This window comes from Dipteris shenzhenensis, chromosome 14 (assembly GCF_047967505.1).
Source record: "Dipteris shenzhenensis isolate YYH24624 ecotype China chromosome 14, Dip_SZ_1.0, whole genome shotgun sequence".
Classification (NCBI taxonomy): Eukaryota; Viridiplantae; Streptophyta; class Polypodiopsida; order Gleicheniales; family Dipteridaceae; genus Dipteris; species Dipteris shenzhenensis.
In genome coordinates, this window is record NC_141609.1 from 51,416,667 (window position 1) to 51,440,769 (window position 24,103).

General features: G+C 44.5%; 1 protein-coding gene and 1 pseudogene across 3 annotated transcripts in view; one reads left to right on the forward strand and one right to left on the reverse strand.

Annotated features, from left to right (window-relative positions):
* LOC147894792 (DUF1995 domain protein, putative (DUF1995)) overlaps positions 1-24,103 on the forward strand; it is an 83,392-nt gene that overhangs the window by 26,692 nt on the left and 32,597 nt on the right. For 2 of the 3 annotated variants that reach the window (XM_087384840.1, XM_087384842.1), the window contains exons 2-4: positions 4,022-4,136; positions 22,880-22,993; positions 23,539-23,621. In XM_087384840.1, coding sequence (XP_087240966.1) covers positions 4,022-4,136; positions 22,880-22,993; positions 23,539-23,621 — 312 coding nt within the window. The remainder of the gene's footprint in view (positions 1-4,021; positions 4,137-22,879; positions 22,994-23,538; positions 23,622-24,103) is intronic. The other variant, XM_087384841.1, reaches the window with a different exon arrangement.
* On the reverse strand, positions 6,543-8,866 carry LOC147894793 (uncharacterized; annotated as a pseudogene).

Genomic DNA, 24,103 nt, shown 5'->3' on the forward strand with positions numbered 1-24,103 from the left:
CCAGCATCGCTCGTCTCCCTCTGCTGCCAACCTCATGGAGGAATCGAGAGCCAACCATGGCAACCAACCTCTGTGGTATTGAGAGAGAGAGAGAGAGAGAGAGAGAGAGAGAGAGAGAGAGAGAGAGGTATTGAGTTTTATTAACATCAGTGAAAGGCCAGAAAATTCAAGAGACTAAAGTCAGCGTGAAGTACACACCCCATGAGAGGAATTGGAGGGGTGTCTCACTTCCTTGGAAAAAAAAACTGATGAACCTGGGAACTATAGGAAAGACTCCATGTGCAGGGACTAGTTGTGTGAGATCCTAACATGTATTGTGAATCAAGTATCAGTTAGGTGTAGTCTGAGATCCGCAGTGTGGCCCCAGCTAGGATCTCAGTGGGAGTAATGTGTCTCATCTTTGAGATCAACTGTGCTGCCATCCTTGGCTTGTATTGGAGGTTAATGTGAGATTTTGTGTCGCCTAGATGCTGCATTGACAGCACCCTTGAAAGTTTATTAAAGTCTTCGAAAGACCGATGGGTCTATGAGACTGTGAAAAATCCTGATACAAACTAGCTGTGTGGGTGGAACTACTAAATGAGCATCCACTCCAATGCAGAATGCAAAATGATAAGTGCTGAGTGCTACATAGTCATGTGAGAATGATGATCATCTACACACACTAACATCCTCATCATTAGAGCGTCAAGGGGGATGAGGATGAGGTAGTGAGGGCATAAAGTCAGAGATAGAGTGCTCGCGCTTGCCCGCTGACGTGGTCCTGTGTCGCCTTCTGGTCGTAGCTCAGCGTTTGACAAGGGCTACTGTAACCCCTATCAGTGGAGCCCCAACTCTGAACAAGGAAGGAATATCCCCAAGTGAAATTTGTGCATCCACCCTTTGTCTGAGCTGTCGCGTCGCTAGCTCTATGTCACGATCATGATGGGGCCTCGTGGTATGGAGTCCGCATGGTTTGGCTGGAAGAAATCAATGATTGAGCTCTAAGAAGAGTCTATCAAGGAGGTCTACTGTTGTGTTTGTGATCGAAGTAGATGCTCCCGGTGTTTGACTGCCTCGTGAATGAAGGCGGCTAGGCATCTCGAGTCTGGAAAGGAGAGAGAGCGGGACAACATCCCAGAACTGTATCTGAAGAGGCAATAGAAGCGTCCTCGAATCTCATAGTATACTAGGCATTTGAAAATGAAATGCTCCTCCGACTCAATCTCGTGTGTGTTACATAATGTGCATAAGCGCCTCTTCCTGGGGGGCAAACTCTCGGCCCTGCCACTCTCAATGCAAAGTCTATGTGAAGAGACCCAAAACTGCCCAATAGAGATCCTCAGTGAGTGGGGTAGGTGGATGTTTGTATATCCTGGTGGGTCGATAAAACCCTAAGCTGTGATATGTAAACAATGATCCTTGTAGAAGTTGAGCTTCACTGGAAGCTCACTTGGTCCTAACTAGGTCCTGAAAGTGTGTAGCTGCAAAAGATCCTCACGAATGACTTGGTTGACCTCATGAGACAGGAGAGGAGAAAAAGGCGCATCAACGCTATACTGGAAGGGGGGGAGTGGAGTCCCAGTCGCTCAAACCATCTCCCTTGATTGGATGGGTGCTCATGGGACCTGTGTTGTCCGATCTCCTATTGACTTGGGATGCCTGAATGTCATGGTCTTGGTCTGGCACTTCTAGTACATGAGGTATTCTCATCTTCGAGAAATTTGATACTTTATAATTATGCTCTCTTCATATGTGAGTTGATGAAGGGCATCAAAGCATTCATTTCATCTATTGATGAACTCGGAGTTAGAACTTCAAGCTCATCTACACTACTAAGGGCTTCTCAAGCATATGAATAGTCCTTTGAGAAATTTGACAAGCCTCCCCATACCCTACTCTTGAAGTTTCTCCATTCTAATTGGTATAACTCTCCACTACCTGATAAAGAAGAGAAGATTCTTCAATCACTATTGTAATTAATCCAATCATATGAACCAATATGATCATTGTCATCATTGGGTCCCATGCCATTTGCACGTGATTCTGGAATATTGACAGCTGATTCTTTCTAGAAGTTTGCGATCCCTTACTGTCTAAGGCCATGTCCCATTGTGCATCCCGATTCCCATGAGGCAATGATACCTCCAACGAATAGGTTTTCCAAAGGCTAGGGGTTCAAAGGGACTTCCTTTCCAAGAGCTTCACCCAAAGTTCTTTGAAGTTACTAGGAACTGCAATATACTCAAGAGTTCTTGTTCATGACAGATATTGAGGCTAACAGATCCCGGATAACCTTGATATTGTTGAGGAACTCGGTGACCTCTTTACAGTCTCCTATCTTTAGTGCATTGATTTGACTCGAGAGATTCAGTGCATTAGTGAAATTGTCAGTCTCATACGGATCCTTCAAAATAGTCCAAGCAGTATGTGCACTATAGGCCAAATGGATCGGTGTACTCACATCGTGACGCATGGTCTAGATCAAGACTGAGAGTCTCTTTTCAAGCCTGAAAAAGTGTTGCATCTGGTGCTAATGCCGTTGCACCTGTTCCCATTGGCTGGGTTTCTGAACGTATGCTGTCCAGAAATTATAGCAAACTGAAAGTATCTTCCTGTGTGAATTTCGAGGCTGTTCTGTCCCCATTGCTGTAGATTCCTCCTCTAGACTGCAGGCAATGCTTGCCCTAGGTATCTTTTTTGATGATGCTATAGATCATCTCCCTGAGAGTGGTGGTGTGATTGGAGTATCTAGTGATCCTGGCTAAATATGTATAGATGCTGCCCAAATCAGGCTGAAAATAGAAGCTCCTCATAAGTCCTAAACAATAACCATGCTTCTCTTCTACTGCATATCAGTTGTCTCATTGCACACTCTTGGGATGGGAGATGTGAAGGACAATATGCTCCACATGATAGGCATGATGTGCTCCTTGCTTTCTCCTTTGGATGAGTGAAAAATTTGAATTGATGTGTGTGCAGAGGAGAGTGTAACTCATGTATAACCCAAGGCAAGGGAAATGGCCGATCAGCAGGCGAGTTGGCCGACCTGTCACATGGCTGCCATGCCATCACTGACCACCTTTGGTGTCAACATGCCACGTGGCCATGTCCACATCAGTTGTCAATGCTGGGCTGATATGCTGCCCAATGCTACATCATTGCTATGTGTTAAGAGCTGTAGACTGCCATGTCATCATGCTGGGCTGCCACATTAGCAACCAACCTGTTTGTGGCTGTATTGATGGCCATCATCCATGCCACTACTCATGACTTCTTCTCATTTTTTTCATGAAAACTTCTTCTCATTTGGGGGGCTTGTAAGTCACAAGTGAGCATTTGATCTAGGTGGATGTTCAGAGGGTGGAGCGCTGATTCTCCAACAATGGGCATGCTTACCTTTTTAAAGTACCGTTCTTCCTTGTATTAGCAATCCTGATACAGGGAAATGTACTTTAGTGTTTGCCTTAAGAATGGGCATGCTTACCTTTTTAAAGTACTGCTCTTCCGTGTATTAGCAATCCTGATACAGTGAAATGTACTTTAGTGTTTGCCTTAAGAATACCACAGGCCTACTTTTTTGAGGAGGAATTTGTTGGATTGGGTTTTTGAGCTTTTTAAAATTTCCAAGTTTTGAAGCACGATAGAGGAATTGGACATAGGTTAACTATCTTTTTCGTTGCTTTCAATGCTGGGGGCTCAATAAGTTTTGTGGGAGATGTGAAGGTCGTTATTGTCTTAGTCATATCTCACACTTAATAATTAACATTGAAATAGATACGTTCTGCTTGTGTGGCTCAATGGCATTGGATAATGTGGATTGGAAGGTCCTAACTACCCCAGTGCTGTTTATATGCTGTGAAGAGATTTATGATTGACAGACGTCATGTGAAGGAATATATGATTTACCTTACATGTTTGCACTTTCAGACTTCAAAAATAAGAGAATTGGAGTATATTTGGTTTCAAATTATGCTACAATTGGGTTTGTGTGCATTATGCTTGCTTGCCTTATTTCCACATTCTTTTCTTTGGGGATCAGCTCATGCATCACAAATATTCTTCTCAGTGTGTTACCAAATGATCTAGAAGGTGCGGTGCTGCATTCTAGTGAATCAACAGCATACTTTATCTCAGCAGGAGGCACAAGAGCTATAGTAAGTACTCTCTTTTTACATTCATACTATCTTTAATGTATTGTAAGTTTGCAATATTTGTGTATGTTTCTAGGAAGTGTATGTTGTTTCCTGGTTTCAAACTGTGTAGGAGGAGCTTGCAATGCCAACAGAATGTTCTAGCAAGCTTGTTGTTACATTTGTGAGCTGCCACCATGCATGTGAATCACGGTGATAACCCATGGCCCTTACACAGGATAACAACAGCTATAGCGACAATCATGAATGCATTCTTGAAGAGCATCTTGAGCGACATCTGATGATTAGGCAACAACGCAGTTAGTAAGGGGCTGCTTAGTTGGTTACTGGAGCTTATACTGAATCTTGGTTCCAGCTTGTTTGTTTATGAAGAAAGAGTGGACGTTATGTGAGAATACAAGCCAAGAATATGAACTGCTACACTGATTTTGTTTAATACTGGTTCCAGCTAGTTATTATGAAGAAAGATGTGAGAATAAGGCAAGAATATGAACTGCTGCACTATGAGGCAAGCACGTTGAAAAGGCTAAGTCAAAAAAACCAACAAGAGCTGATACCCAAAAATGTGGATATATGTATCCAAATCTTAACAAAACCCTATTGTGACATGCAGATTAATAAGCTGTAATAAAATCTCATGTGAATGGTTAATGGTAATGCCTAAATTGTAGCTACTCTAAATAAAGTTTATCTAACATCTCATCACAGAAGAGGGAATGGTAGACTTTACCTTTTTGTTGTACGCAATCTTTGTGATTGGTACATATTTTTCTCATAAATTTTGATGGTCATGAATATAACAAAGCACCAGCTGGAGTGGAACTTAGCTCCTTGGTTGACTTTGCCCATTTAATATGAGGTGAAAAAATGGATAAAGATCTAGCCTGCTATCCAAATCTCAAACACCGATCTCAAAGAGCAATTGTAAGCTGTTTTTTATGTCTAATACAGGTAATGGGAGAAGCCTAACTCACACACACACACACACACACACACACACACTCTCTCTCTCTCTCTCTCTCTCTCTCTCTCTCTCCCCCCTACGACTGACTGGAATAGTGTCACATGCACCCTAGCACTTTGGTGCAACGTGACACACTGGTTACATCAACAAGTGCTGAGTAGATCCGTAATTAGGTGATTTTCTTGTATGCTATGACCCCTTTGTGAGCCCTAGTCCAGGGACAGTCAGGCACGAGTGACGTAGGTCAGTCTCTCAAGCCTTTGGACAAGTCCTTGTTCACTAGTACCCACTGGAGAACTGATTGGGTGACCCACCCTCCAAGTTGGTGTACCGACCAGGGTCAGGGCCACATAAGGCCTGGCCAACCAGCCCTAGAAGCTGGGCCACATGGCCTCCTAAGCAGCCTTGGAAAAGGCCTCCAAACCCAGTCTATCCTCACCTGAATAATGGCGGGCACACCCACAACAATGCGTTGAGACTCTGCCCTCCCTTGGTCCCTAGCCGACCTAGAAATCTGAAAACAGATCCAACAGATCCTAAACACCCTTCTGGATTCTAATTTGTGCAACTTCAGGGATTTGGGGCAGATCACAGCAGAGAAAATGCTTCCTATAGCAATTCGCAGCAAAGCCAGGGCTTAGTGGAGGGCAGGAAATCCAAATCGCAGGAGGTATACTCACCCTTGGTGGCTGGAATACAGTTCACAGAAGGATCTCGCCCTTGAAAACAGGTTCTGCATGCCAAGAACTAGTACATATGGCGTCCGAATCAGCTGTACAACACCTCGGGAAGCGTGCAAGAGTAGAAGAAGTAATTCACAGCGTTGGAAGCTAGAGAAGAAGAAGTTAGCAGAAATAAGGGATGGACCAAGGCCTTTATTGCAATGGAAATAAACTTTGTACAACTGGCTCTAAGAAGAGCACGAAGCTGAGTACAATCTTAAATGAGTCTATGAGCTTTGAGCCCCTTATTTTATAGACTTTGCCTAGCTAAAAGCTAGACCTGCTTTTCTTAAGCTACTTTTCACAAAAGCTAAGCTTTCCTGGTTTTAGCCCACCTAGGGGCAGCTTTTATACTCTTTTTAAAACATCGTGGGTCCTTCTTTAATGGCGCCATCGCCCGGGTGCTTTTTGCCTTATGGGACCTACTTTTGGCCACTTGCTCCAACTTTTTGAGCCTTTTAGCACTCTTCCAAGTCCTACACAATCTCCAACACTTTAACCCATTAAAGGTTAGCGAAATGCATGCATTCCTAGTTCTTGGACTAATCCTAGTCCCTTGTGGATGTCCCCAAAGTTCTCTTGGGCTAATCCTAGTCCTTGTGGACGTCCCACAATTCTCTTTTAACAATGCAAAGCAAACAAAAAGTAAAACAATAAAGCTTATTCTTAGCTAACCAAAGTCAACATTCTTTGACCGAAGTCAATTGTAATAAAGATTATACTTTATTTCTTGAGAGAAGTACCAAATGGTGACATCCCCTCGCTAGATGGCTGCGAACGTGTGCGATTTGCTAGTGCCGACATCTCCTCGTACAACATGGCATATATGTTCAGCTCCTCTCGTGGAATATCTGGTATGGCCTTCATCTTCTCTACGTCCACCTTGTCAACATCCACTTGGCGAGGTTCGGGGGAGTTGGCGGAGTACTCAAGGAGGCGGAGGTTGCAATGGCAGAATACCAACCGCTCCAATTGAGCCGTGTTGAATTTATTCCTCTTCTTTGTGTGGAAGAGGGCCTAAATGCTCCAGTTTCTCTCACGAGGACCCGAACTACAGTCCTGGGGAGAGGACTCGTATAGCAAGGCTTTTCTGCCATAATCCATTCAAGCAAAGATAGTATCAGTAACTTATTGTTTATACAACTTTAAACTGCTTTAAAGTTAAGTTACAAGTAGGGAAGTTTCAAGTTGTGTCGACTAAAGTAGGAGCACAGCTGCCATATTTCTCCCACCAGGAGACATGCTGCAACTGTGTCTCTCAAAACCTAGCTGTAGGTCGACCAAATGAGAGGCTGTGATTGCGGAACGGAAGGATCCTCCAATCTTCGTTGCATTTGCACATCACCATCTGTTCTCTTCTGTAGGTATTGTTGCAGCCCCTCCGCCAACTCCTCATTTTCATATTGATCCTCAGCACGCCATAGAGGATGCAATACGTGTGCCACCGCATGGATTGGGTGGTCGAACCAATTTCACCTGTAATTCCACACTCCACGGATGTCCTGGATCCTAAATCACACACAAGATACAAAATTCATACATAAACTAAAAATTGCAGCTATGAGCTTTAGCCTTTAATAGTAATTTAGTGATTGTAGTCTTACTTGTCAGGCGATAGGAAAGTGATTCTGTTGAGGGCCTCTCCAATCTTGTCCATAAACTCGTACAAGAGCCCTAACGTGCTTCCCTCCATGTCCGTGATGCGAAGCACTGTGTAAATAGGATTTACAGTTTTGACTAATGCCTCTGCCTTATGCCACCAAGCTTCATCCATGATCATGCATGCAAACTTGGTAGAATTTGCATGGCCTTTGTCATCCCAATCATTCCACTCCCGAGACACAACCGTGTGTAGCAAGCCTTGGCACACTCGCACAAGCCTCTCCACCACTATGTAACATGTAAGCAAACCTCGTGGTTGAAGGTTTCAATAGCTCAAGGTCATTGTAGGCCCGATAGATGCTGAGGATTTTGGGTCTCTTCGTGACAAACTTCACGATACTGCGGGCAATGGAGAAAATAGCATTAATCCAAGCTATCTTTCCTAGGTCCTCAATCAAAAGCTCAAGGCAATTTGAGGCACATGGTGTCCACACAATCTTTGGGAACTCATCTTGTAACATCTCACCCATAGACACACAATTACTGCCATTATCAGTCACTACTTGCACCACATTGTACGCACCTATCTCGAAGATGGCTGCACGCATGTGGTTTCAAATGTACAATCCTGTAATCACTGTACCTGCGGCAGAGGCATCTATGGCTCTTAAGAACATCGTCCCCTTTCAAGAAGACACTAGAATGTTGTACACACTCCTCTTGTGTACATCTAACCATCCATCACATGAGAGTGTGCACCCATACTTTACCCAAGCCTGTTTCAAGGGCTTCATTTGTGCTTCCATATGTGTACTCTCTCTTCTTAGCTCCCTTGTCCTCAATGCTTCACATGTAGGCCCTTCCCATTCATACCCAACGCGACTGACAGCTCCCATGGCCTTCTTCCATCGCAAAGTCTTCGCCACATGAAAGGGTATTGCACATTGTATAAAGAGCTTCGTGAGCTCACTAGTGGCCTCCTTGACTGCGTGCTTTTGCATCCGTGCTTGAATGCTAGACCTTTGTAATGAGCCTCTTTTTCCCACACTAGCATTCACATTACCTGCTCCATGTGGCAAGGGTGTCCTCCTAGCATTAGGACCCATGCTCGATGTTGCAGATGCCCCTCTACTCCTCTTTGAACCCAATGTGCTAGCAGAAGCATCAAGCAATGGCTCCATGTCCTCAGTCTCTTCTTTGTCTTAATTTGTTGCAACAGCCATGCGCTTACGCTTCCATTCTTGAAGGCCATTCAGCACATCAAGAGGCACATGCTCACACATACCTATATCCTTGTTGGGAACACCCGCCAGATGGTCTTTCCACCGTGTGATGGACCTCGTTTTGCTGATGCCACAATAGTTGAATCTCCACTTATTGCAGCCACCACCTCCTGCATAACTATCAATGTAGGTGGCATGTCTCCAATATGCATCTTTCGGCATTGTGGAGAGGAGTAGGTAATCGGTATTTGGGAAAGGAGGAGGAGGAGGAAGAGGAGGGAGAGTATGAGGAGTAGGAGGAGGACTCACGGAGGGGTGGAGTGAAGAGGATAGAGGAGAGTAGAGAGTGAAGAGGATAGAGGAGGAGGAGAGTGAAGAGGATAGAGGAGAGTGGAGTGGAGTGGAGGGTAGGAGAGTGGAGAGTAGGTAGGAGAGAAGAGTGGAGTTGAGTGGAGGGTAGGAGAGTGGAGAGTAGGTAGACCGTAGGAGAGTGGAGGGTAGGAGAGTGGAGAATGGAGGCGGGTAGACGGGAGAGCAGGCTACAACAAACAAAAGCGCAAAACGGCAAAAAAACCTGATATTAGGGTTTTCCAAAAAAATAGGGAAACAAAAACGGCGTTTCAGCCGTTTTCGTTTCCCCAGCAATTCCGTTTTCGTTTCCCAAGCGTTTTCGTTTCCCAAGCGTTTCCGTTTCCGTTTCTTGCCGGCAAAACGCTGTTTCGTGCAACTATGTTATGAGGGATGTTTCTTAAAGGAATTATTTTTCAATACTTTTTTAAGGTAATAACAGGGGTACAAAGGATGTTAATGAAGAAGAAAATTTATGTTATGTAAAATTGAACGGGTGACAATTCTATATATTTTTATAATAAAGGAATCTAGTTCTAGTGAAAATAAAAGTGTGAAAACCATGTTTCCTAAAGAAATACAAATTTTTAAATCTCTTAAAAAACACGCTCGGATAAACCTGCTCATAGGTTTTTGCTCGTAAAATTGACGCACCAGTCAGGACAGCAATTGCAAGATCTCAAGGAAACAGAAGAAAGCTGCAAACAAACATTGGTGGCGACTAGATCTTCTAGATTGGTGCCTGGGTACTCCTCAACTTTGAAAGGGACAGGTGCCGAAAGATAAAGGGTAAGGAATATGTATATCGAAATAGGTCCACCAGGTATTATGGGCCGTTTCAACCACGGGGGTGATCAATGAGGTAGTTTACAGGCAGGATTTACCCAAAGCATTGGAAAATTTATAATGCATTCTATGTTGTCTTCTAAAGAAGTGTAAAAACCTTGAGCCAACTAAACTGATTCTGGAAGAGCTATGAGTGGTGAGGATGAGTTGGAGGAGATCCTTCAACAAGCTACCACATAGAAAAGAGAGGACCCGACCCAGAGCCAAAGTTACCCATAGGTATCTTGTCGAGGTTAAAAATTATTCGGCGATAGATACCAAGTGGGTCGATGAAGATTATTTCCCAGAATATCCACAGGTCCTTCAAATGTATAAAGAAGCCTTTCAGTTGGGGACAATTGAATAGAAGCCATGGGGATGACACAATGTCATATTATCCCTAGAAATAAAGAGAGAACACTTAATTTGACTTTGATCAAAGATCGACTTCGCTCAAAGTGAGTTGACTTCTGTCAACTAGAAAAGTTTCTATCTTTTTAACTTTTTGATTGTGCTTGCTTAGTTGCATGGTGGGGACATCCACTGTAATGAAGGGGGAAAAGGGGCTACTTTAGTGGCCCTTTAGGTCGAGTTAGTGGGAAATGTGGAGGGACTATATAAGTCCCCATCCACCACTCATTTGTACACTTTTTGTTGTAATATCTAATCCTTTCTACACTCCCTCCCTCCTCCTCCTTGCAGCCTACTCTCTCTCTCTCTCTCTCTCTCTCTCTCTCTCTCAAACCACACTCTGTTTTTTAACTGTTGGGTGTTGGAAGCAATGGAAGCTCAAAAAATGGAAGAACAAAGGAGAAAAACAAGATGCTGTAATAGATTGCTGCAAAACTGAAGTGTGGAGGCTCAAGGGAGAGCCAACATAACAAAACCCTAGGGCTAACTGCCCTAATTGGACTAAATGTCCTAACTGACCTAGATGGTACATAAACTAACTGTACAAAAACAGGTAAATAGAAACGGCGTTTCTGCCCTTTTCGTTTCCTGTCGACGAAATGCCGTTTCATGCAACTATGGACTCTGGGCTCTCAACCTCCTGGGGGACCCCGTCACCTGCTACCACTGATGTGGTCGAATTTGGAGGAGACTCCAGTATAGTGCCAAATACTCGACCAATGGAGGGGAGGATGGCTCTATATTCCTTTGGGAGCCCGGGGAAGCGGAGCGTAACCGGAAAACGGGGAACATGGTGTGTTGTGTCCATGTGCTCCACTGTAAAGCCATGGTACCAAGGGAAGACATACACCAAATGTGGGCCAAGGAGGATGGAGCTTTGCTCCACAAGTGTCGAGGCAGTATCGGGGGAGCTCAACTGGATGAGGAAGACGCCTCTTCCATAGATGGTGACCTCTTGAATGTGGTCACCCTCTAGTGCCAAGCTCGCTTGGATCCACTCTGAGAAAATTGCAGGATTTACTAAGAGTTAAGGGTTGACAAAGAGTTGCAATATTGAGGAGTGGAGACCTAGTATCCTTCATAAATCAAAGGGATTAAGGTTTGAGTTGGAGTGAACAAGGGATAGGAGAAGGAAAAGAGGAGTTGGGAGTGAACTGCTTGTTGTACCTGTTGCTTGTCGGCTGGGGAAAGAAGGACCTTAACGGGTATGGGATTCGAGGGTGCTGCCCTAGAGCCCCTCTAGCCAGACCAAGGGTCATCACCAAGATTTTCTTTCTCCGAACAAGCACAAATGCTTCCACTGCAGGGAGGGAAAAGATAAAAAGGCGGGGTGAGGTGGAGAGATGTCAGAGGAAGAGGCGGGGAGGGGAGCGGAGAGGGCAGGCTGAGGGAAGGAGGAAGGAGGCGAGGGATGGTAGGGAAGAGGGGGCGAAGAGGCAGGGGGAAAAGAGGTGGAGGTGGGAAGGAGGCAGTGGAAGGAGGAGCAGGGGAGGGGGGGCGACGAGAGGCGGAGGAGAAGATGGCGGAGGGAGACCGAGAAGAGGTGGGAAAGGGGCGGAGGTGCGAAGAGGCAGGGGGGAAGAGGTGGAGAAGGCGTGGAGGAGGAGGTAGGGGGGCAGTGGAAGGAGGAGCCGGGGGGGGCCGAGGGGAGGCGGAGAAGAAGGCGGGGGGTGGAAGGAATGGCGAGGGGGGTGCAGAAGAGCAGGTGGAGGGGAGGAGGCGGAGGAGGAAGGCGGGAGGGAGGCCGAGGAGAAGACGGAGGGCGGAAGAGATGGCGGGGGGGGGGTGGGAGAGATGGTGGGAGGGAGGAGCTGACGGGGGGAAGGCGGAGGAGGAGGGCGGAGGAGGTTGCAGGAGGGAAGAGATGGCGGGGCAGCGGGATCAGCCAGGGGCAGCAGCTCACGCGGGAGCTCGGCCAGCCAACTATCTTAAAGGGTTGTGTGACGCCCTATTAAGCTTACTATGGTAAGAAGCCCACTATCTCTCATTTGATGATTTTTGGCTATGTTGCATTCATACATGTGCATAAAGACGACATATCAAAGCTAGAGCAAGAAGTGCGTCTTTGTCAGGTACAATGGAGAATCTAAGGCATATGGCCTCTTCGACCAAGTGAAGAAATAGATATTGATCAGCAGGAGGGATGTGATCTTTGAGAAAGCAGTGTCTCAAGCAAAAGATGAGGTCATCACAGTTTCCAAAGTTCACGCATCCAAGTTGACCATTTCAGAATTGAAGAAGAGTGAAGATTCCAAGGAGCCAGAGGAAGAGCCAAATCCATCAGGGCCACCCTCAAAGTTAACTTCCAGTGAGAAGAAGTTACCAACGAGGAACTGCGCACCTTTGAGGAGGCAAAAGATATACTAGAATGGTAGGCTGCCATGAAGGTAGAGATGGATGCTATTTTGAAAAATGACACCTGGGACTTGGTGGATAGACCCTACAAGTGGAAGGTAATCAGTACCAAGTGGGTGTACAAGCTTAAGTTCAAGTCTGATGGGACCTATTCAAGTCTGATGGGACCTTGGACTTTCACTAAGATTGACCTACATATTGGCTACCACCAGATTCGTATTTATGTAAAGCATATTGAAAGGACAGCCTTTCGGACTAGGTATGGTCATTCCGAGTTCCTCATATTACCTTTTGGACTGACCAATGCTTGTGCAACGTTCCAACGATGAATGACTTGTCACGAGAGTTCTTGAGCAAGTTTTTTGTTGTGTTCTTCGATGATATCTTAGTTTACATTAAGACTTTAGAGGACCATATTGGTCATCTCAAGACTGTCTTAGAGAATAAGCTGTATGCTAAGATTAGCAAATGTGATTTCTTTATGAAACATGTCAATTACTTAGGATACAAGATTTCTCACGAAGGTGTTAGCATTGATGAAGACCGCATTCAAAAGGTTTTGACTTGGCCTATATCTGAGATAGTGAAACAACTTCGTTCTTTCCTAGGATTTACTGTCTTTTTGAGAAATCAGCTCGTGGTCATTCGAAAATCACGGTCCCTTTGACCAACGTATTGAAGGGTCGTGGCCGTAGGTTTACTCAACCTATGACTTGGAATGAAGATTTGAACAAGGCTTTTGATACTTTTAGAAAATGTATATCGAGTGCACCTGTTCTAGCGTTGCCCGATCCTTCCCGACCTTGTGCTGTGAGTGATTATGCTATTGGGGCAGCATTATTCCAAGAAGGCTGACTTGTAGCTTTTAAGAGTAAAAAGCTCGATGATACTCAATATTGTTGGCCTACCATTGAAAAGGAACTTTATGCAATAGTATATGATCTCAAGATTTGGAGGCATTACTTGTATGGTTCCAGATTTGTCGTGTTGACTGATCATTAGTCAATCCGATATGTGCGTGAAGGGGATGATTTGAGGGGAACGAAGGCTCGATGGGGAGAGTTAATGTAGTATTTTGATTTGAGATTCGGTATAGGAAAGGTTCTTTGAATAGTATTGCTGATTAAGTTGGATTAAGATGGTAAATGCTATGTCATTTATTGAGACATCCTTTGACCTATTTCAATCCTTGAGAGGGCTTTGCACAACTGATAGTCATTTTAATCATTATTGTGAAGGTCCAAGATGGTAGCTCTATGATTGACCAAGATTCAGGGATTGTGCCTCCTATTGTTCAAGCGGAGGGAGGTCAGTGGATGATTTGGAATGGCTTGCTGTTTCGAAATGATAAAATTTGCGTACGAGATGTGTCGGTTCTTCGATCCAGGATTCTTTGGGAGTGTCATGACACACCTAGTGCGGGACATGATGGAGTACACAGGACTACGTGTCTTGTGAAACATAGCTTTTACTAGCCTAAAATGTGAGAATTTGTTCAAGACTATGTAGTAGGTTGCCGTACTTGTCAAGTGACCAAGGCAGAACGTCTTAGGAGCGCGGGGTTACTACAACCCTTGGACATCCCTGGTAATAAGTGGGAAATTACTTTCATGGATTTTATTACAGGATTACTATAACTGGCCTTCAGTTTCCTGAAGGGCAGTAGACCATAACTTGCATTGCATATTCATTGCTCACAGCCACATTGCATCATTTCCAACCACTCAACTTTAAAGAATACCACTTTGAAACAATTTGAGAAATAACTGGATGGAGGCTAGAGTGCCCCTGCTCAATGAAACCAAGTACAAGACACCACACTGGCCCCAAACTCTTGGCGCCCCTTCCGGTATTTATTTATTTCTTTAAGAATGAGATTTGTACATACAACAAGGGCTCACCCTTGTGCTCTGCCCCACAGGCAATTCCACTATCCAAGCCAAACCTGCATTCCATCCTAGTGCACACACTAGTACCCAAGTGCCAAGGCAAAGCTAAGGCATTCTTCATTTGTCCATGACCAACTGTAAAGGTGTCCAAGCATTCCACAAAGACTGTAACCAATTGTTAGTGACAAGGCATCCATACACTTCCCAAAATGCTCAAGCAGCCTCAAGGCATCCAAATGCAATACACTGCCCCTCTGGCACTCTCCCAGGCACACCCTCTGTAACTGAGTGTTTGCTTAAGCCTGTAAGGTCCAAAGGAAGCTCCAAACAACAAATGCACCGCGAGGAACATGAGAATTGCAAATGGAAAACAAAGGGGGAATCAAAACGATTGTACCCGCTGTCCGTGGAAGAGGGGCAAGCTCTGCTCTCGCACCTTTCCTCTATCTAGGCCCCCAACAGAGTGCGGGTGACTTCCAACCACGGGGTAGAGGGAGAAAGAGAGAGAATGAGAAGACTGGAAGCTCAGAAGAAAGGGGATGAAGAAGCTCAGGTGTCTAGAAGACCTCCGGGCAGGAGGAAACAAGTTCAACCAGCAGCCAGAACCTCGAAGTGCGTGAAGCAAAACCACCGTACAAGCCTTGGAAAGAGTGCCCAATAACCCGTTCAGCAGCAGCAATAAAAGACCCATACAGCCAGCATAGAGTCGTCCGTATAGCAAGGAGTCATCCCATACAGCAGTGTTAAAAGGCCCGTACAGGAGGTATGCACACTTTGAATGCAGTTCCTGCAGTCTGTACAGCTGTACCTACGGACTGCCTCGAGATGCATGCAGGTAAAAAATGCAAGGAGTCAAGCCTTGGAATGCATCCTTGGAATTCGTACGGTGTGCCTCCTTCACCTCGGGATGCGTGAAAAATAAGAGCGAAATCCAACGTCCAAAAATCACGCTTTTGCCTTGGAAGGAGAGGAAGAGGGTAGGTGTGCATGAGGGGCTGCCACGTGGCCCCCTCTTTAATGCTCTAACCCACACAAACCAATGAAACATTGGTTTGCCCCTCACATTAAAGTCCTAACCCCTACTAACCAATGAAACATTGGTTTCTCCTTGGGCCCAACAATTAGACCCCTCTAGGCCTTGCCCCTAGCAAGTAGGCATAGTGTGTGCACCTACGGACTTTTGGGAAGTGTCGCTTCCTCTGGGCTAGTCCCCTAAGCCAAAGTTAGTCACGGTTCATAACTTCACGTCCCCGTGACAACTACCACGACCGCGCGTAGACCGCTTAACAAAGATGGCTAGATTCCTACCTACTAGATCCACAGCCACAGTGACTCAGTTGGCCCAACAGTTCGTTGACGAATTGTTTCGTTTGTATGGGTTGCTAGCTGACATAGTCAGTGCTAGGGACTCTAAGTTTACCAGTGAATTCTTGACACTCTTAATTTCAGTTCCTCTTAACATGCCCACTTTGATGGCCAAACGGAAGTTGTGAACCAACTTCTAGAGGATATGCTTCAGGCATATGTTTCCAAGAGGTAGTCATCATGGGAAGACTACTTACCGATGGTTGAATTTGCTTATAACAGTGCAAAGCATTCTAGTACTGGTTTCAGTCCCTTTATGCTTATGTACGGGTTTCATCCTAAGTCTCCCATAATGGTTGGATTCAAGGGAATCAAGAATGATGCTCTTGCAAAACATGCAAGAGATGTTGCAATTTGCCAAGGAGTCTATTAGAAGTGCCTAAGAGAGGGACATATTTTATGCTAGTAGACATTGTTCGCCTAGAGAGTTCTCTATTGGAATGACGGTATACTTGCGTATTCCCAAGGAATTGAAGAGTCTCAGTACTCGACAGGTTAGAAAATTATCCCCCAGATACTGTGGTCCATTCAAGGTTTTCCCAAGAATTGGCCAAGTTGCATATGAACTAGATGTGCCTCCTAATGTAAAGATTCATCTAGTCTTTCACGTCAGTAGACTAAAAGAAGTACTAGGTGCTGAGGATCAGGTAGTTACTCCACAAGAAGTTATAGAGGTTGAAGATTTAAACTTTATATGGGAGAGTATTCTTGGATTTCGTGAAGGTCAAGTTAGAAATAGGACGATCACGGAATACAAGATTAAGTGGAAGGATCGTGTCGAGGAGGACTCTACATGGGAGACATTGACTTACCTTCAGAGAGTTTTCGGCCTTCTTTTGAACTCAAGATTGAGTTCTTAGAGGAAGGGGAGTATGTCATGTGCATGGTTCGTATCTGATGTGTGCTTAGGCGCACAGGATTAGCTTTGATAGCCTGGGAAGGCTAGGGGCTAGGCATGCGATTCTTAGGTTGGGTTGCAACGAGTAAGGGTTTCTGCTATTTTTAGCGGCACTAGGCTAGGGCCTATATAAGGGGCTGAGGGGTTCAGTTTTCATTCACGCAAGTAAGAGGAGGTCTAGCTCTTGCTTGATTGTGTTGTGGATGCGCACCTGGTTTCTAGTGTAGCCCAGATTCCCAGCGTAGTCTTGATGTCTTATGGGCTGCCTCCTGGTGGTATGGGACGCGAGGAGGTTGTGGACTAGTTGGATGTAGATGTTCGTGCCAGCAGCCAACTTGTGGCTCGGGGGATGCTTGGATTCTACGGGTCCTAAACCCGTGAGTATCATGATTGGGTGGTGAGCATGCCTCTCTTTGTGGTTCTATGATCGCTTGTTTGGCTTGTGCAGGTCCGGATTCCCAAGAGCGATCGTGGCCGTGTCACCCCATGTCCTCCTCATATGGGGGCTCACAGGTGGGGGACATTTAGTTTCAGCACCCTTTGCTAGTCTATCAAGCCCAAAGCCTCGTCATCATGTAGGTCTTCTGTCGTCTTGGGCTGGAGAAGACCCCCTGGCCCCACTCTATAGTATCTGCGATGGTAGGAGCCAAGAGAGTGCCATATGACTAAATCTTGACAGGCACCCCTATCCTTGAGAACTGTCCATACCAATGATGAGGAGCTGGGGAGCTGTGTAACCCCTCCCACCACAAAATAGGGATCGTTGCATCAATTGCGAGCATCAGTGTGCTTGCCCCCCTCAGATGCGTGAGTGCTTGGACTCGTGCCTTTGCCTCTAAAGGGAGAGTCCCAAATGATTTGGCTGAACCGCTATCCCACTGCGACCAGCTAAAGTGGGTCTCTCTTGATCCCTAACCTCCAGACGCCAGATGAGTGGGTGGTACTCGAACCCTTAGGACAAGTAGGATGAGCCCGAATGAGTCCCCCAGCCAGGCACTGCCATACGTTGTGGAGAATCCTCGTCAAGGGGGAGCCCTTCCTTGTGAGCGGAGCCTTTAAAAAAATCCACCTATGAGACTGTGGCCATTGTCTTGCTATGCGCGGTGTGTTTTGAAGAATCCTCACTCTGTTTTGGTTTGACATATGTCTTCACTAAGAACAGCTCTTCTCTTACCACAGTGGCTGATGCTAGCTCAGGTCGGTCCTCCCTCTTCGCGTGGTCCATCTTCTTCTTCTTGCATTCCTTAGCAGAGTGTCGAGGGGTACCAAAATAGAGGCACTTCTTTGATTCTTTCTTTTCTTCTTGTTCTCATTGTGGCATCAACGTGTAGGCATACAACCCGTCTGATGGAATGTAAACTCACATCTGACCACCTTGCGGTAGCCAATGGATCATGGCACCAAGGGGAGGTGTTGAGATATGGTGCCATGTGTACATGAATTAGAGGCAAAGGTATGTGATAAGGAATGTATTAAAGTAGCCACCCTAGGATGTGGACAGTCATGATGTGGAGATGTGGATCAAGGATATCCACAAGGAGAGATGTTGATCAGAGGATCCCACATGTGTTGACTATTCTAAGGGCACTCTTTATATAAGAGGCCTATCATGTATTGTTGAGTACACACATTGCAAGAGATATAGATTTGCTATCTCCCTCTCATGTCTTATTTAGTGTGCTTTGAGCCTCCTTAGTTCTTCCGCTGATCTTGTGTGCACTAGGCTTAGTGGCGATCACATGTTGGCTCTTTAACACCGTCTGTGGAGGAGGCCTTCGATGTGGTCTTGAGTGCTCTCCCAAGAAGGATCGTATTCAATAGATTGGCATTGGATCAAATAAGTAGTCCAGAGATCGGACATTGAGGGTGCCGTTTGAGAATCCATGCTCCACTTTTGGGACCTCCACCTAAATCTAGATGTACAATTGTGAGTCCCCCATATGAGGAGAAGCCAGAAGCAATAGGATTAGGAGAAGGATGGAGTCATGCTTCATCCTTGCAATCCTTAGCAGAGTGTCCAGGGGTACCATAATAGAAGCACTTCTTTGATTTTCTTTTCTTCTTGTTCTCACTGTGGCATAAATGTGTAGGCATACAACCTGTCTGTGGAGGAGGCCTTCGATGTGGTCTTGAGTGCTCTCCCAAGAAGGATCTTATTAAATAGATTGGCATTGGACCAAATCAGTAGTCCAGAGATTGGACATTGAGGGGGGCGTTCGAAAATCCATGCTCCACTTTTGAGACCTCCACCTAAATCTAGATGTTCAATTGTGAGTCCCCAATATGAGGAGAAGCCAGAAGCAATAGGATTAGGAGAAGAATGGCGTCATGCTTCATCCGTCACATAAATAGATAAGCTAAGCACCGATGCGTGCTGTACATGTGGCTGATCTTCAGCCTACAGCTGATGTGACGTATGCATATGTTGATGTGGACTGCAGCTGTTGATGTAACGGGGTTGGCACAGGACATGGCAGTCAATGATGTGGCCAGCAGTCATGTGCCTATGCAGCCATGTGGCTGGTCGATCTGTTGCTGGTTGTAGCCCTAGGGCTGGCTGGCCTGCCTACGGGGCTATATAAGGTTGGGGTTTCACTCTCTTCTCCACACAATCGCGTCTCATTCTCTCATCAATTGCGGAGCTAAGATCTCAAGCATAGTGACTTGTGAGCACATTCTCGTTTCAGGAAGGTGATTTGGAACCTATTGGCATCCAGTAGAGAAGAGTGTAGCTACTTGTACTTCAGCCTGTTTGGGAAGCATCTATATAGATCTACTCGTTCATCTTCTTCATCTTCTTGTGTGTGAACTATTCTTGAGTTTAGATTGTTTTCACTGTCTTCATAAGTGCATGGTGATTTCTCTCAGAGCAAGACAAAGCTACAATACTTATCATCAAGGAATTGACTCTGACGACAAACATAGAAATCAAGAATCATGAGAAACCCACAGTACTTATCATCAAGGAAGTGACTCGTGAGAAAAACTTGCTCTATCATCAGAATCTTAAGAAGGTTAAAACAAGCAATCTTTGTAGGAAGCGATACATAAGTGTAAGGGGTCCATTTAGTTTTTTATGTTGTAAATAAGAGAGAGAGAAAGAAAGATATATTAACGTCCATAGAAAGCCTCACGAGCTTATGGGACAAAGTACCAAGTACAAAACAAAAACCTTACATCATCTGGATAAACTAGAGAGAGTCGAGGAGTGCATATGGCAACTCAGCTTATTTTTGCACACATCTAAGTTGTAGTCCTATATCAAAATGGCCTTCATTACATCACTTTAGATTTAGATTTGAAATCTCAAATTAATGCTATTCTGTCCCAGTAGACTGCCCATTTTCCAGCTTTTCGTGCATCCTTGACTTTAGTGAGTTCACTATTCCTTTGTTTGAGTTGAGTCGGGGTGAGCTCGTGGGATATCCATATCTTTGTACTGTTCAACTTAGTTGTTTGTTGGAGGATATTGACTCTCTCTGTCCTTTCATTGAAGTAGACATGCACTTGTGTTCCCTTTCGAGCGATGTGGCTAATATGGGTTTCATCCCATTCAATTTGTGGTATATTCTTCTTGAGGCATATTATCTTCTCATCTTCTGTGAAATCTACATCCTCACTAGAGCAGCCAAAGCAATCCTTGGGCAGCCCCCCAATGCGTAATATTTTCTTGTTATTTACTACTGCTTCCTGCTCTTTAACTTCTGCATAGAGATCTGCTCTATTAATTTTATTGCTGGCCACAATAGCCATCTCTTCCTTGGCTGAGCTAACTTGAGTATTGATCATCTTTTTGACCGTAGAAACAAGTGTTGGTGTTTGAGTCGGGGTGAGCTCGTGGGATATCCATATCTTTGTACTGTTCAACTTAGTTGTTTGGTGGAGGATATTGACTCTCTCTGTCCTTTCATTGAAGTAGACATGCACTTGTGTTCCCTTTCGAGCGATGTGGCTAATATGGGTTTCATCCCATTCAATTTGTGGTATATTCTTCTTGAGGCATATTATCTTCTCATCTTCTGTGAAATCTACATCCTCACTAGAGCAGCCAAAGCAATCCTTGGGCAGCCCCCCAATGCGTAATATTTTCTTGTTATTTACTACTGCTTCCTGTTCTTTAACTTCTGCATAGAGATCTGCTCTATTAATTTTATTGCTGGCCACAATAGCCATCTCTTCCTTGGCTGAGCTAACTTGAGTATTGATCATCTTTTTGACCGTAGAAACAAGTGTTGGTGTTTGAGTCGGGGTGAGCTCGTGGGATATCCATATCTTTGTACTGTTCAACTTAGTTGTTTGTTGGAGGATATTGACTCTCTCTGTCCTTTCATTGAAGTAGACATGCACTTGTGTTCCCTTTCGAGCGATGTGGCTAATATGGGTTTCATCCCATTCAATTTGTGGTATATTCTTCTTGAGGCATATTATCTTCTCATCTTCTGTGAAATCTACATCCTCACTAGAGCAGCCAAAGCAATCCTTGGGCAGCCCCCCAATGCGTAATATTTTCTTGTTATTTACTACTGCTTCCTGCTCTTTAACTTCTGCATAGAGATCTGGTCTATTAATTTTATTGCTGGCCACAATAGCCATCTCTTCCTTGGCTGAGCTAACTTGAGTATTGATCATCTTTTTGACCGTAGAAACAAGTGTTGGTGTTGGCGGAGAGGTGCTGCATTTTTCCATGACCTCTGCAATGATCTCCTGCTTGTCCTTACTCTTCATCTCCTTCACCTTTCTTCCAACAGCTGCAACCATAAGCCTAAGCTCTCTTAACTTCTTGCTGTAGGTAGTAAATTTGTTCCTGTGGATCTGATCCAATCTTTCTTTTGAATGTCAACGCATAAGGGCTAGGTGTGGCTGCAACGGAGGAGTACGAAGGCTGACTGGTTGGGTAGAGGCAAACAACGTAGTCTTGGGAAACTCCATATTGGCCTGCATAAGTTTGAGAAACCCTCTTGTTGAAGCTAACCCCTAAGCTGGGCTAGGGGTTCAGCCAAGCCTAGGGTTGTAGGAAAGTGGGCGACGCTGCTGGCGATGCCCTAGTCGAAAGGCAGTACGGGCCTTGTACGGAAGTATGGGCTGTATGGAGGTACGGGCCCTGTGCGGCGGTACGGCGAAGGTAAGGTGCTGACAGCGCTAAAGATGGCTGTAGGGGCCTGTACGGCTGTGCGGTGGTACGGAGAGAGAGAGAGAGAGAGAGAGAGAGAGAGATTTTATTCCTGTTTTTGGGAAGATTTTGTTTATTGATTCACTTGTTTATTTTTGCTTGGTCACCTTCTTTCTTTCTTCTTTATTTCTTGTTTTCTTTCTCTTTGTTTATTTGACATATTTTAGTAAGCACTAGGTTTACCCAAGAGACTTTGCGGGTCTTTAGAAACCCAGTATAGCTGTTTATGCTTGGGCACTGATGACGACATAAGTGTTGCTTTGCTTGCTACGTATGTCTTCCTTTTGTTTTCAAAAATGTTTTTGCTACCTCTTTTTTCTTCTGTTTCGTTTTCTCTTTTATTTTCTGTCTAGATTTTTGTACCTTAGAACAACAAAAAATCTAAATTTGTATGATTGGACATATTCTAGTCTTAGAAAGGTATATAAAATCTTTACTGGTAGGAGCTGTCATCAGGTGCTTTGACTCCCTAATCTCAAGGAACTTAAAACAAAGTTTACTTTATTGAGATGTCAAGACAAATACTATACTGAGCTTCATTTGGCATTTAGGGTACTTCCAGGTTGAACTGGCAACTGCAACTTTTTAAGAGCTATTGCTCGCATGATGAAGATAATATTCTTTATTGAAAAGAAACCAACATATTTGCTGAATCCAACTTACATTATGTCCAAGCCCAGATTGTTTGGGAGTTTTTTTGTGCTCCAAAGTTTCATATAACTTATGGCTGATTAGATAATTGGACTGCTTGAAAAGATTGTAAGCCAAGAGAGACTAAACTGGATTCTGAAGTTATAATTGTACGATTGTAGCTGCCACAAGCAACAATCTCATGGGCTTGTACTTCAGCTTTTGTTTCACCACATAGTGTGCATATTATTTCATCTTTTTTAGGTTATTCTTGTGCCTTTCACACTCTATGTCATGGAGCTGACCCTCACATGTGACTTACTATTGGTTCAATATCAAGACAGGTGGAGTTGCTACTTCCAGAGCTGGAAAATCTGAATGAAGAGGGTGCTCAGCAGAGGTTGTGGGATCTTGCACGGCTTTATCTGGAGTCTTTGCAAAGAGAATTAGGAGGGCAGGTATACCGTTTAGAGAGCCTTCAAATTGTTAGTAGTTAAGATTATGGGCTGAACTTGTTAAACGGATTTTTAAATTTGGCAATTCAAGAGTTACATTTTGAAGCATAAACAGGATGTTTTTGTAGTTTCCTTTTGGCCTATCGTGAGACAGTTTTCAGTCCGCATTGGATGCACTTATCTTTTAGCAAGTACAATGATACAGTCAGGCTTATCTCTTGTGTACATTTTCAGCTTTCTAATGTGACTTTGGGGCTGAAATAAATGGGTTTATTATCCCCAGAGCAAGTCATGCTTATAGGTTGAGTAGCAGGGTCAATGGAATTGCTGTATTGTAAAGTCTATAAGCTGACATGGGATAGTGGTACTTGAGCTGGTTGGCTTTTTTTAGACACCAAAATGAGCAGATGGATGGATGGATTATTTTACAGTAAGAGTGGAGGGACTTGTGGGTTACAGCCAGGAAAACATGTAATGAACCTGGAGTGTGCACTGGTTTTCTAAAACTGAGTGAAAGAGTCAATTTGAGTCCTGCGGCTTGTGTGCAGCAATTGAAGGCCATTTTCCCCGATGCGGGTGCTGCTGCTTTGTTGAAGCACTTATGGTCTGACGCCAGCTTTGGTTTTGGCAGGTAATTCCACATTAAATTGTTGTTATTGATTAACTGCACGTGCCTATTTCTTTGAACATGTAAGATGATTGTTGCGTCACAGTCTCAGATTTGTATGAGCTTTAAAAAGGGGGAAATATGAACTATTGTTCTTGCATCATGAATTTGTAATAGTTACTCTATGCTTTCAATCCTTTTTTTGCATTACAATCTATGCCGTCAATTTGATTATTTAATCAGTCTATACAATCTGACTATGTAATATCAATGGCTCTTCAAATGCAGACTCTCTCTCTCTCTCTCTCTCTCTCTCTCTCTCTCTTCCCAATAGGGGAAGTTAGAAATACCTTTTACACACAGCCTCTAGCTCTGTATGGCCGATTGGAGCGGCTCTTGCAAGTTACAAGCAGCTGCATTGATACAAGTTAATAAATAAATAATTAAGTAAATAAATATTTAAATGCATGGATGTTGCCTTGAAATTTGATACAAGGAAAGCAGAG